The sequence below is a fragment of the Glycine max genome, chromosome 9 (genome assembly GCF_000004515.6).
Source record: "Glycine max cultivar Williams 82 chromosome 9, Glycine_max_v4.0, whole genome shotgun sequence".
Classification (NCBI taxonomy): domain Eukaryota; kingdom Viridiplantae; phylum Streptophyta; class Magnoliopsida; order Fabales; family Fabaceae; genus Glycine; species Glycine max.
The window spans coordinates 34,280,604-34,292,622 of NC_038245.2; the positions used below are offsets into that span (position 1 = coordinate 34,280,604).

The window sequence follows — 12,019 nt, forward strand, 5'->3', positions numbered from 1 at the left end:
TCTTTATTGTTAATTAAAATAAAATGTTTCTAGTTCATTTTTTTTCATCAAACTTGATTTTGATTTCTGTATTTTTAAATTGATAAAATTAGTCTTCTAGCTTTAAAAAATACGTAAATTTGATTTCTCATATACTTTGTGACATTCAAATACTGCCACTAAATGCTATGTTTAAACTTGAAGAGGGACTATATAAATTCAGATATTTCAAAAGTTACAAGACCAAATTTAATACTTTGAAAATACAGAGATCGAAACCCTTCAATAAGTTAAACTTAGAATGGAAACTTTCAATAAATATTTGATTTGGCACATCACCTTGTTGGGTTCTATGGATACAGTGGAATGATGTAATTTCCAAGGAAAAGTTACTGATGTCAATAGCGTATTCTTTTATATTCAAAGACTGTCGTGGATCTGGTTTAAACACAAGGGAATGTGCTCATCTGGTTTAACATTTTATAATTGGTGTTCATATCCTATGAGTCAAGGATTTTCTACTTAAAGCTTTATTTTTTCTAGTTCAGTAGCTTTATGATGTATATTATTCCTTGATCCACGAAGAAGGCTTTACGCCTTTACCCTTGCCTCTTTCGTTGTATTGTTTGTTCAGCCGCCACACTTCGCGATTGTCGTTAATGATATTTGTTTTTGTCGTTAATATATATATATATATATATTCAAGGTTATATTAGAATTAGAGCTAGGGCGAATGGAGTTGAAAATGAAGAGGTGGAAGATTAATGGGTTTGGAAGGAAGATTGCTTAGGTCAATATACAATAATTAAGATCGGCATATAATTAGAGCTCTAGATAAGAAAAAATAATTGAAAATCTCTTTGTTTTAACTCGTGTGTAAATATTGTTGCAAATTTTCTACTGTTACTAAAACTTTGTGTGGACAAAAATAATTATAATAAGTATTCCTGCCAATCTTTGTGTTACAAAACAGTCTCCACTACTAAAACATCACTCTAAAATTTTCCAGCTGCATGTGACTCTGTACTTCTAATATGATTGATTTATTCCATTGCCCTCATAATGTAATTCACGTTTTCATGCCCCACTTTTGTCGTTATGGCTTTGAGAAGCTCTCGTGAACAGAAGTCGTTAACAATAAAAAAACAAAAGATATTTGGACATAAATTAATTGAGACACAATGATCCAAAAGTTTACTTCAGAAACTAAATACTTTCCATTGAAAAGCTTGAAGGATGTTAAATTTGTTTTGTGGACATAGACAGTGAAAATATGGAGAATAGCATTTCCAATGAGGAAAATGTTATAGAAAATGTCTTTAATGTGCATTTTTTTAACATATTTTCAAGGTATTTTTTATTATTAATTAAAATTTATTGAATTTAATAAAATTATGTGAAAATTCATTTGATAAGAAAATGAAATTCAAATAAATTTATAATTTATAATAGAAAATATTTGATAGACATTTAATATGTTATGTTTTATATAGAGAGAAAAATATAAATATGATAGATTTATGATATGAGATAAAATGAAAAATATAAAGAGATGTTGATGAAGTATTTAAATTAATGAGTTATTTGTATATATATAATAAGTTTCAGACAATAATAAAGAATATGTTAAAAATGTATTAAAAGTTTAAAACATAAAAAAGTGTTGTTAAATCCATCTGTACTTTGGCCGAATGACGTGACATATGCCTTGTATAAGTAAGTATCACTTTCCATCCACAGAATATGGAGTCACGTGTGAAAAACAGCCTTATTATGATCTATCATCTATGCCTTTCGTACCTTACTTTACCTCTTGCCTTCACCACCATGGATTATACCCATTAGATTATACAAGTTACGTAATGCATACGTACGCAGACATATAATCATTAATATCATTGTAAGTGGTTGAAAAGTTTTGTAAACAAGAGAATGAGAATATGAAAAGTTGTTTCTCTAAATTTTGAAATGTATTTTTGAATAATGAATTAATGTGTATATGAAAAAAAATACAATTAAGTAAATAAAAAATTTATATAATTTCATATACAATTTTTAATTTTTAATTTTAATACAAATAATTAAATAAAAAATAATTATATAATTTCATATACAATTTTTAATTTTTATGTTTAATTTGATTTCGTTTGGATGTAATATAAAATTTGAACAAAATTAAATTGATGTTTTTGCAATTCAATTTTTCTAAACTTCTATAATTATTCATGGGATGCTCCTCCTTTCTGTGAAGCTGGGCTCCTTGCACCACCACGACTTTTTTTTCCTGCCCTTTAGTGTATGTCGAATTGCAGAAGGTATAGCATGTTACTTAAAACAGTGATCCACTATGGTAGTTTTGCAAGTTCTGTTTGTATCACATCTTTCAGCTGTTAGATTAATTTTGGCTAAAATATATTTTTAGCTTAATTAATTCTATTGCTTATAACTACTATAATTTTAAGAATTTCATTCTTTTAAGGATTTTTTTGGTATATTTTTATTATTATTATTATTGTACATTTTAATATTCTAAGGTTTTTTTTTTTTTTTACATTTTATCACATTTTTTCAATTTTAATGCGTTTAACATCATGTTACTAAAAATTTAGATATAGATCAACACCTTGTTACATATTTAACAAATTGATAAGATATGCAAAAATTATAAAAAAAAAAAAAATACGATACGTAAAAAAATGGAGTAATAAAATTTATGCAAAGATGATAGTTGGGGTTGTAAAATATAGAATTAAGACATACATTTATAGTACTTTATGTTATCAGTTATAATTATATTTGATTTGATCCTTATATTTTAAAATTTTCAATTTAGTGAATTATGTTTTTTTGAAAATAAAAATAATAAACATATAACTAACAAAAACATGTGAAATGTTCTTAGGTAAGATTGAGTTTAGTTATTTTTTATAAAACTAGCTGTAAGCTAAAAAATTAACTTTTTAGATTAAAGGTATTCAATAAAATTAATGGTTAAAGTAGTTGAAAAACATATAATGACTGAAAAATAATAACATTATTATTTATTTGAAAATGATAAGTAAAAAATTTGATAAATATATTAAGAATAAATAGAAAATAAAATATAAAAAATTAGAAACTAACATTTTAAAATACTTCAAGTATTATTTTAAAAATGCTAGAAACTACTCAAAAGTTACTAAAAAAAATTATTTATCAAACAATCAAATGAGCTTTTTAGCTAGTAAAAAAAACTAAAATTCAACTAAAATGTTTTTCAAATATAATTGTAAGCTCACTAATATAAAATGTTGAAGATAATAAGCGAAGAAAAGACCGCAGGGGAAATGATGGGAAGCTATTAATGGCATATTTATTAAATTTGATTTGGACTGGCTGGATCAACCCATTGGTCTGAGAAGCAGACACCCAATTGGTCTGAGTCACTTGTTGGATTGATTCTGCATATGATTCGGTCTGACTCGGTGTGACTTGCTCTTGAACCGGTGACTTGATGACCCGATTTAGTTGTTATTGTTTTTTTGTTTACATTTGAACAACATCACTCATTAAAAAAAATTACACCTTACACTTGTGTTATTTATAGATTTGCCTATATTTTTTACCATGCATAACCACATCTTGAAATTTGAGATGATAAAGTTTTATCTTTTTTAAGTTTTCCTTGACTAACTTGTATGTATATTAGATTATGTTTCTCATTATACAACAATAATATATACTTTATATTCTAACTTAAGGTGGTTTATATATATATATATATATATATATATATTGAGTTCTAAAAAAATATGTTGCATGCTCAAAATTTTAAACAAGTTCATAACTATGCTTCTAAATATATTGAATTTAATTATACTTTTAAATCTTAAGTGTACAAGTTTACATCTTATTAAATTACTTTAATTTTTTAATATAGATCAGATCATGCGTGTTAATTAATAACTCATTGGATCGATCCTCAACTCAGTGATCCAATATTCTAACCGAGTCAATAACTAGTTCGAGTTTGATAACATTGATTAATGATCTTAAAGTTCTTGACATGCAAAGGGTTGGATCGTTAAGACAAAGTTAGAAAGATACTAAGAAGTCTTGTGGTTCTAGAAGATTAAAGACTAGGTGATTACTATATAGGAGCTAAGAAAAAGTAGGTGTTTTCAAGCTAGATGTTTTTTTTCGTTTTGAGTCAAATAAAATTATTTCATTTCTATAAGATTGGAAATACAACTTGAAAAATGAAATGTTGTGTGCAACTTTGAAATCTAGAAGCCTTTGCAAGAGAATAGAATACTTAGTTTGTTTGTCTCATAGTAAAACTCATCGATGAATTAGGGATTAATTTCAAAAGCTTTCTACATCTATCAACTATGTTGTGAAATTCAGAGAAACCATAGTGAATCGAGCGTAGACTATCAAGGAGGATCTTGTAGTCTGATTCAAACTCCGCATGTTGCTTGTGCCTTGCCCTGTTTAATGATATAAGACAATTTTCCAAAGTAAATCCAACATTGATTAAAACTCCAGAGGTTGATGAATTAATGTTCGGGAAATACCAAGAATAAATTTCCCTTTCTATGTAATTAAGATGGACAATAAGAAAAATAAATTAAAAGAGTAAGAGAAGAAAAATAACACCAAAATTTTTTTAATGTGAAAACCCTCTCAGTATCAAAGGACAAAACCAGTGGACCAAGTCCAGAAAATTATTTTCACTATAAAATAGGATTACAGATGATCTCAATCTCCCCCAATAGAATGATTTATAATATTTCTCAAACACTCATTAAGTATGGTAAAGATATATAACTCTTTTTTTCTTGAAGAGTTACAAAAACTCTCTTACTCTTGAGGGATTTCATTTGCTTGCTTGCCACAACTCTTTACAAGTCTTTATTTATATAGTGGAGGGATATGACTTCTTCCAAGAATAATAAATCGATATAAGTTAATTTTCATATTTTCAAAAACCCTTGAAATTGTTATATCCATTCTTTTAAGATGAATGTGATATCGTCAAGATGTTGGAATTTTAGGGAATCTTTATAAAATACCAATAATCACCAAAAACACATTACGTTAGATTATCAAGAGGAGTTGTGAAAAATACCTGAATCCATGATAAGCAGCAGAATTGATGAGTCTGAGGAACTGTTGGTTTTGTGTTCTTCCTCAACCAAATCACCATTTTCCTTTTGGGACCTTAGGTTTCTCGTCAGATGGGGAGAAGAGAATACAATTTCCGATTTGGTGTATTGGAGACCACAACCTTGCTTTAGGTTTTAACCTATTAGAGTTCCCATTATTCCCTAACAGGCCAAATCGGTTTCCGCTTATCAAGCCCATATTAATTTCTGATGATAGTCCAATAGGCTCACCAAATTAGATCACTTTTATTGAGTTCATAAATGTAGCTCCTAGGATTACTGAAATATTTGCTCGTAACTCCTACTGCTGATGCATAAGGAATCTTTTGCATCTCTATTCTTTCAAGGTCATTATTGGGGCATTATTTGAGACTAAATTTGTCTCTTTTAGCTATCGGGGTATCTCCTAATTTACTATCTTTCATGCCGAATCTATTTAGGACCTTATCGATATAACCCTCTTGTGACAACCTTAGGATACCTTGAGAGCGATCTCTTAGTATCTTGATTCCTAATACAGAAGATGCTTCCCCAAGATCTTTCATCTCAAAATTTTTCGTCAGAAATTTCTTAGTCTCTTGTAAAAAGCTTATATCGTTGCTAGTAAGTAGTATATCATCGACATATAACACCAAGAATGAGTATTTACTCCCACTAAACTTGTGGTACACACAATCATCAACTGTATTTGCCTCAAAACCATATGAGGTCATGACTTGATGGAACTTGTAATACCATTGACGGGAAGCATGTTTCAAACCATAGATGGATTTATTTAGTTTGCAAACCATAGACTTTGAGTCACCTGATACAAAGTTTTCTGGTTGCATCATATAAATTGTTTCTTCAATGTCACCATTTAGAAACATAGTATTAACATCCATCTGATGTAGCTCTAAATCATAATGAGCTACCAGTGCCATTATTGTTCTAAAATGATCCTTTGAAAATACTGGAGAAAAGGTTTCTTTATGGTCAATGTCTTCCTTTTGGGTAAATCTTTAGCAACTAGACGAGCCTTATATCTCTCGACATTTCCCTTTGAATCCCTTTTGGTTTTAAATATCCATTTGCAACCAATAGGTTTCACACTTTCAGACAATTCAACGAGATCCCAAACGTCATTGTCTTGCATAGATTTCATCTCATCCTTCATGGCATTGATCCAGTTTTGAGAGTTAGAACTACGCATGGCTTGACAAAAGTTAATCGGATCATCTTCTGTTAAACCAATGTCATCCTCATGTTCTTGGAGAAAGATAATATAATTATCAGGGATTGCACTTCTCCTCTCTCTATCAAATCTCCTTAATGACACTTCTTGAGGTTGTTGAAGTTGTTGTATAGGTATTTGAGCAAGAACCTCATCATTGTCTTGTTTTTGAAAAATGTCATCAACAATAATTTGAACATTGTTTTCTATTACTGGAGTTGTTTCTTGAAAAACAATAGGTATGAGGACTTCAGCATTGTCAATAACAGGTTCTTCCTCAAAGACAACTTTCCTTATGTTCTCTTCCTTCCCAAACTCAACTTCCTCAAGAAATCTTGTATTTCCCGTTTCAAATATTAATCTTAAAGTGAGATCATAAAACTTATAGCCCCGAAAGCGTTTAACATAGCCAACAAAATAACAACTAATTGTTCTTGAATCCAACTTTCTTTCATGTGGCCTATAAGGCCGCGCCTCAGCAGGACAACCCCAAATATGCAAATGCTTAATGCTTGGCTTTTTGCTAGTCCAAAGTTCATAAGGGGTTTTATTAACTACCTTAATTTTTGCTTAGCTTTTAGGAAATCCTTATAAAATACCAGTAAACACATTACTTTAGATTATCAAGAGGGATTGTGAAAAGTAGCTGGATTCATGGCAAGCAGCGGAATTGATAAGTGTGAAGAACTATTATTTTTGTGTTCTTCCTCAATCAAATCACCGTTTTTCTTTTGGGACCTTAGGTTTATCGTTAGATGGGGAGAAAAAAATATAATTTCTCATTTGGTGTATTGGAGATCACAACCTTTAGAAATTGATGATAATTCAATAAGCTCACCAAATTAGATCACTTTTATTGAACCCATAAATATAAATAATTAATATAAATGATAAATATAATATGTAATCCACACTAATTAATTAATTAGAAATTATAAAATTCCTAACACAAGAGTCAAAGATGAAATTCTAAAATCTTACAATTTTCAACTTTTTTTTTCAGCATTTGTTATCAAGATTTGTTGAATATGGTACTCCATAATTATGAAGGGATTTTCAACACAATATTAATGATAACTTATAAAACGAGACAATTGTGACCGACGTCTAACTCTCCCCTGTTACCCGAAACATAAAAGGATTTAAAACGGTACTCTTATTTCTAATGCTTATATGTTAATGGAATAAAAATTGTAATAACTTTTGTTTTAATTTTGACTAAATAAATTATTGTTTTTTTTTTATATTTCATTTCTTAATTCATGTATCTTATACAGTTACAAAGCTTCTGGCACTTTAAATCGTGTGCAGATATTATTGAAAAATCGTATACTGTTACAAAGCTTCTGCCAATCCAACTTTTGTTGACTAGCAAACTATATTCTTCACTACGCTCTAAAATTTTAAGCGATGATTCTTTATTTAAAATATAAATGATTTATAATTTATTCCAGTGTGCCCATGGAATACTCGTTTTTATGCCCCCGCTTTGTCTTATAATGATTTTTAGGTCTATAATAAAATAAGAAAGACAATTAATATTTCAGTGAAAAGAAGCCTCCACTAATTAACGGCATATAAGGTAACCGTGTCCATATTTGTAGGATAGGAAGTTTATAACAAATTTATTTTCAGTCTCAGAAACTGAGTGTTAAGGGAAGAACTCCTCAAATGGAGACACCTTTAGTGACCGAAAAGTTCACTTCAGAATCTGACTACTTGCCGGTGAAAAGCTTGAAGGATGTTAAGTTTGTTTTGTGGACAGAAACAGTGAAGATATGGAGAATAGCATTCCCTATGGCACTGTCTGCACTGTTTCAGTTTCTCACAATCTCCTCAACTTCCATCTATGCTGGCCATATTGGAGACATTGAACTCTCTTCTATCTCTGTTTACCAAGGTGTCATCAGTGCCCTCTATTTTTACTTGTTGGTTAGCATCTGTCTCACCTCTCTCATGCATCGAAAGCTTAGTTGTTGTTTTATTTCTTTTGATTTCTAAACAAAAAAAAGAAAATGAAGTTACCAAATCCATTAATGAGTAATTTAAGTCTCTTTATGGCCAAATTGCCAAAACACACACTACCATGTACATTCTATTTTATTTTTTTTCATTTTCCCATTTGGAGAAAGTTTGGTGTTTTGTCCATATGAAAGAACAAAATTATTTCTTATTTGCCAGATATGATTTGTTGATTTTTTTTTTATCTTATCTAATATCTATCTTTCATGTGCAAAATTGCAGTTTGGTATGTCATCTGCATTGGTTACACTATGTGGCCAAGCTTATGGAGCAGGGCAAATTCAATCAACATGTATTTATGTTCAAAGATCATGGATTATACTTACTGCCACTTGTATAATCCTCTTACCTATTTATGTATACGCCACACCAATCTTAAATTTTATTGGCCAAGACCAAGAAATAGCTGATCTTGCCGGAAGATATTCTATACAAGTAATTCCCTACATGTTTTCCTGTGCAATAGCTTTTCCCTTTCAGACATTTCTTCAGTCCCAGATCAAGGTTAAAGTTATTACTTGCATAGCACTTGCTGTTTTGGTCATACAAAATGTGCTGCTTTACATCTTCATAAATGTATTTGGTTGGGGTACAACTGGCTTAGCCATGGTGACTAATATCATAGGGTGGGTTTATGCTGCGGCTTTGGTTGTGTATACCATTGGTTGGTGTAAGGAAGAATGGACTGGATTTTCATGGATGGCATTTAGGGATTTGTGGTCATTTGCTAAGTTAAGCCTTGCATCATCTGTTATGAGTTGCTTAGACCAATGGTATAGTACATGCATTATTCTCCTTGCTGGTCTACTAGACAATCCTGTGATTGATGTTGGTTCCTATTCTATTTGGTAAGATTATCAACTTTAACTAATTTGCAGCTGTTTAGATTGGTTCCTACTACACACTTTTCTCCATTTTTTTTCTTCATTTTCCATTGAATTCAATAAAACTCTTTCTATTTCTTGGTTTCCTCATATATTTACTTTTGTATTTTTAGCTTTAATGTTCAGGGTTGGCACTCGATGCTGCTTCTTGGAATAAGTGCTGCCATAAGGTGAATTCGAATGACCGACCATAAAGAAAAGAATAAATTACACTGATCATCCTTGAAGTTCCATGTAATTATATAAACTTTTCCTGCTTTTTCTATCCCTACACTAACCCTTTAATTGTTTGAATAACATTAAAACCTTATTCCCATGTACGAGAGGTTGTTGTAAATGTTAAAAAGCAGGGAGTCTTTGTGTATTTTAACAAAACCGCAGGATGATTTGTGTAATTTACTCTATATAAAATAGTCATATGGGTGCAATGTTATGTCAATATATATGAATTTTTATTGATTACAAAGGAAACTGGATGTAACAAATTGCTTATATATTTTTCAATTCTTACACTGATTATTGGTTCTATGCCCTCCAAGTATTCGTGTCTCCTATATACTTGGCAAGTCGCATCCAAGAGCAGCCATATACTCTTTCTGCGTGACAATGTTTCAGTCTCTCCTCCTCGGCATTGTTTTCATGACTGTCATTTTCTTGAGTAAAGATGAGTTTGCCAAGATCTTTACCAACAGTAAGGATATGATTCGAGCTGTTGCTGATTTAGCATACCTTCTTGGCGTATCAATGGTTATCAATAGTGCTTCACATGTGATGTCAGGTGATTGTTTGCTTTTACAGCTTGCAAAGTTCAATTTGTAACGTATTGTCTCTATCTCATGATTTTTCTTCAATTTATTACCATTAGGCGTGGCCGTGGGGAGTGGATGGCAAGTTATGGTTGGTTACATAAACCTTGCATGTTATTACATTGTTGGACTCCCCATTGGAATTTTCCTTGGTTTCAATCAACATTTAGGGGTCAAGGTAATAATGTTCTTGTTATTGATAATGTTTCTTTACTTTAATGTCAAAGGCTGCTTATATTTAAGATAATTTGCAGTGTAATTTGCCAAATTTGTCTTTACTTTTAACAATTTGATCTCCAACTTATCCATTATGATTTTCCTTAAAATTTACACACCTAAATGGTTTTGTGGCTTAGGGTCTCTGGGGAGGCACCATGTGTGGCAGGATTCTTCAAATGTTAGTCCTCTTAGTCATTATTTGGAAGACCAACTGGTCCAAGGAGGTACTCACTTGGATGTTTTACGATAATTAAGAAACTTTTTTTGACACCCAATGCCAAATTTTTGCATTGATGCTTTGTAAGCTAACTGTGCTAATTATTGTGGCATGATTAACTATTAAGCTTTTGTTTTTAATATGCATCAGAACTTGCGTATAAGCCAAACAGGGCAGGCAGGACAAATCTGTCACATGCTTTTCTAGAAAATAAAAAATAAAACTATGACTGATAAGCCAGATGATTTGATTTGAGGTTCTGGTATAAATTATTGTACAATATCTTTAGTTGAATTTTATTTTTAACTTGTGAAGACATGGAAATGTAACAAATTTTGTTTTTCTATAAAGTTCAAAATCTTTTCTGGTGTAAAATTGTTCTAATCTGCAATTTAATACAATAATCACAACTCACTTAAGGGTGTTTGGTAGTGTGAAAGAGAAAAAATATAAGATAATTGAGAAAAAAATATTTGAATCAAAATAGATAAAAAAGGTGTAAAACTCATTATTTTTTGAAACTTTTCTTATGAACAATACTTTCTTTCTCACAACCAAACCAAGACTAAATGTTTCAATGCAAAACTGTTTGCTAGCATTTGCCACCATTATATTTTCACATAAATATCAACTTTAACATCTATTTCCATTTCCTTTACTTCTCCATTTTTGTCCTATCTCTGTCTTTCTTATCATATCACTTATTATATCAATCACCTTTTCTCTCTTCTTTCTTCTATCCTCTTTTTATCTCTCTGTCTTTCATCCATGCCTTGTGACTTATGAGGAATATGACTGCAGGTGGAGCAAACAGCTCATCGCATGAGAATATGGAGCATCAACAACCTCCACTCGGATGCCATGGGAAATGTTACATGAGAAATAGCAACGTTTCATTTTACTGAAATTAATAAAATTATGTAAAAAATTCATTTAATAAGAAATGAATCTTACATAATTTTATATTTTCTTCTAAACTTCAAGATAATAACATAGAGTATGTTTAAAAGAATATGGTAAAAGAGTGTGCAGTTAAATCCATTTATGGTTTACATATGTCCCTTTACTTTGGTTGATTGATCTAGTAGAACTGTAGAAGACGACTTGTACACAGTCACTATGTAGAGTTAATGGACCCACCAAAAAAAAAAAATGTAGAGTTTATGGAGTCACGTATCAATAAACGTTCATCTTTGCCTTTCTTTTACAATATTGTGTTAAGTGAGAATTTTTTTTCTCTAAATTTTGAAATGTATTTTTGAAATATGTGTGAATGAAAAGATAAAAAAAAAAACAAGTAAATTAATAATAAAATAATTGTATAAAACATCACATACAATGTCTATTTTTATGTTTGGTTTGGTCCTGTTTAAATGCAATATTAAATCCAAACCAAACTAAGTTGATGTTCTATGGTTCAATTTGGTTGATTTTGAAATTTTCTTAAATTGCTTAACTTATTGGTATACCACTTTCAAATTTGTTTTTATTTTCACAACTAAGAAAATAAATTAAAATCAAATACGTTTTTA

General features: G+C 30.2%; 1 protein-coding gene across 2 annotated transcripts; it reads left to right on the forward strand.

The window, feature by feature from the left end:
* The first annotated feature begins 7,891 nt into the window (after positions 1 to 7,891).
* On the forward strand, positions 7,892 to 11,499 carry LOC100813527 (protein DETOXIFICATION 34). 2 transcript variants are annotated; one of them, XM_003533121.4, is made up of 7 exons: positions 7,892 to 8,271; positions 8,584 to 9,209; positions 9,359 to 9,415; positions 9,785 to 10,023; positions 10,111 to 10,229; positions 10,408 to 10,494; positions 11,289 to 11,499. In XM_003533121.4, exons 1-7 carry the CDS (start codon positions 8,011 to 8,013, stop codon positions 11,364 to 11,366), a joined length of 1,467 nt encoding a protein of 488 aa, XP_003533169.1. In that variant the 5' UTR covers positions 7,892 to 8,010; the 3' UTR covers positions 11,367 to 11,499. The 2 variants fall into 2 exon arrangements, with proteins under 2 accessions (XP_003533169.1, XP_006587274.1); XM_006587211.3 differs by having other exon boundaries at positions 7,995 to 8,239.
* The last annotated feature ends 520 nt before the right edge of the window (positions 11,500 to 12,019 follow it).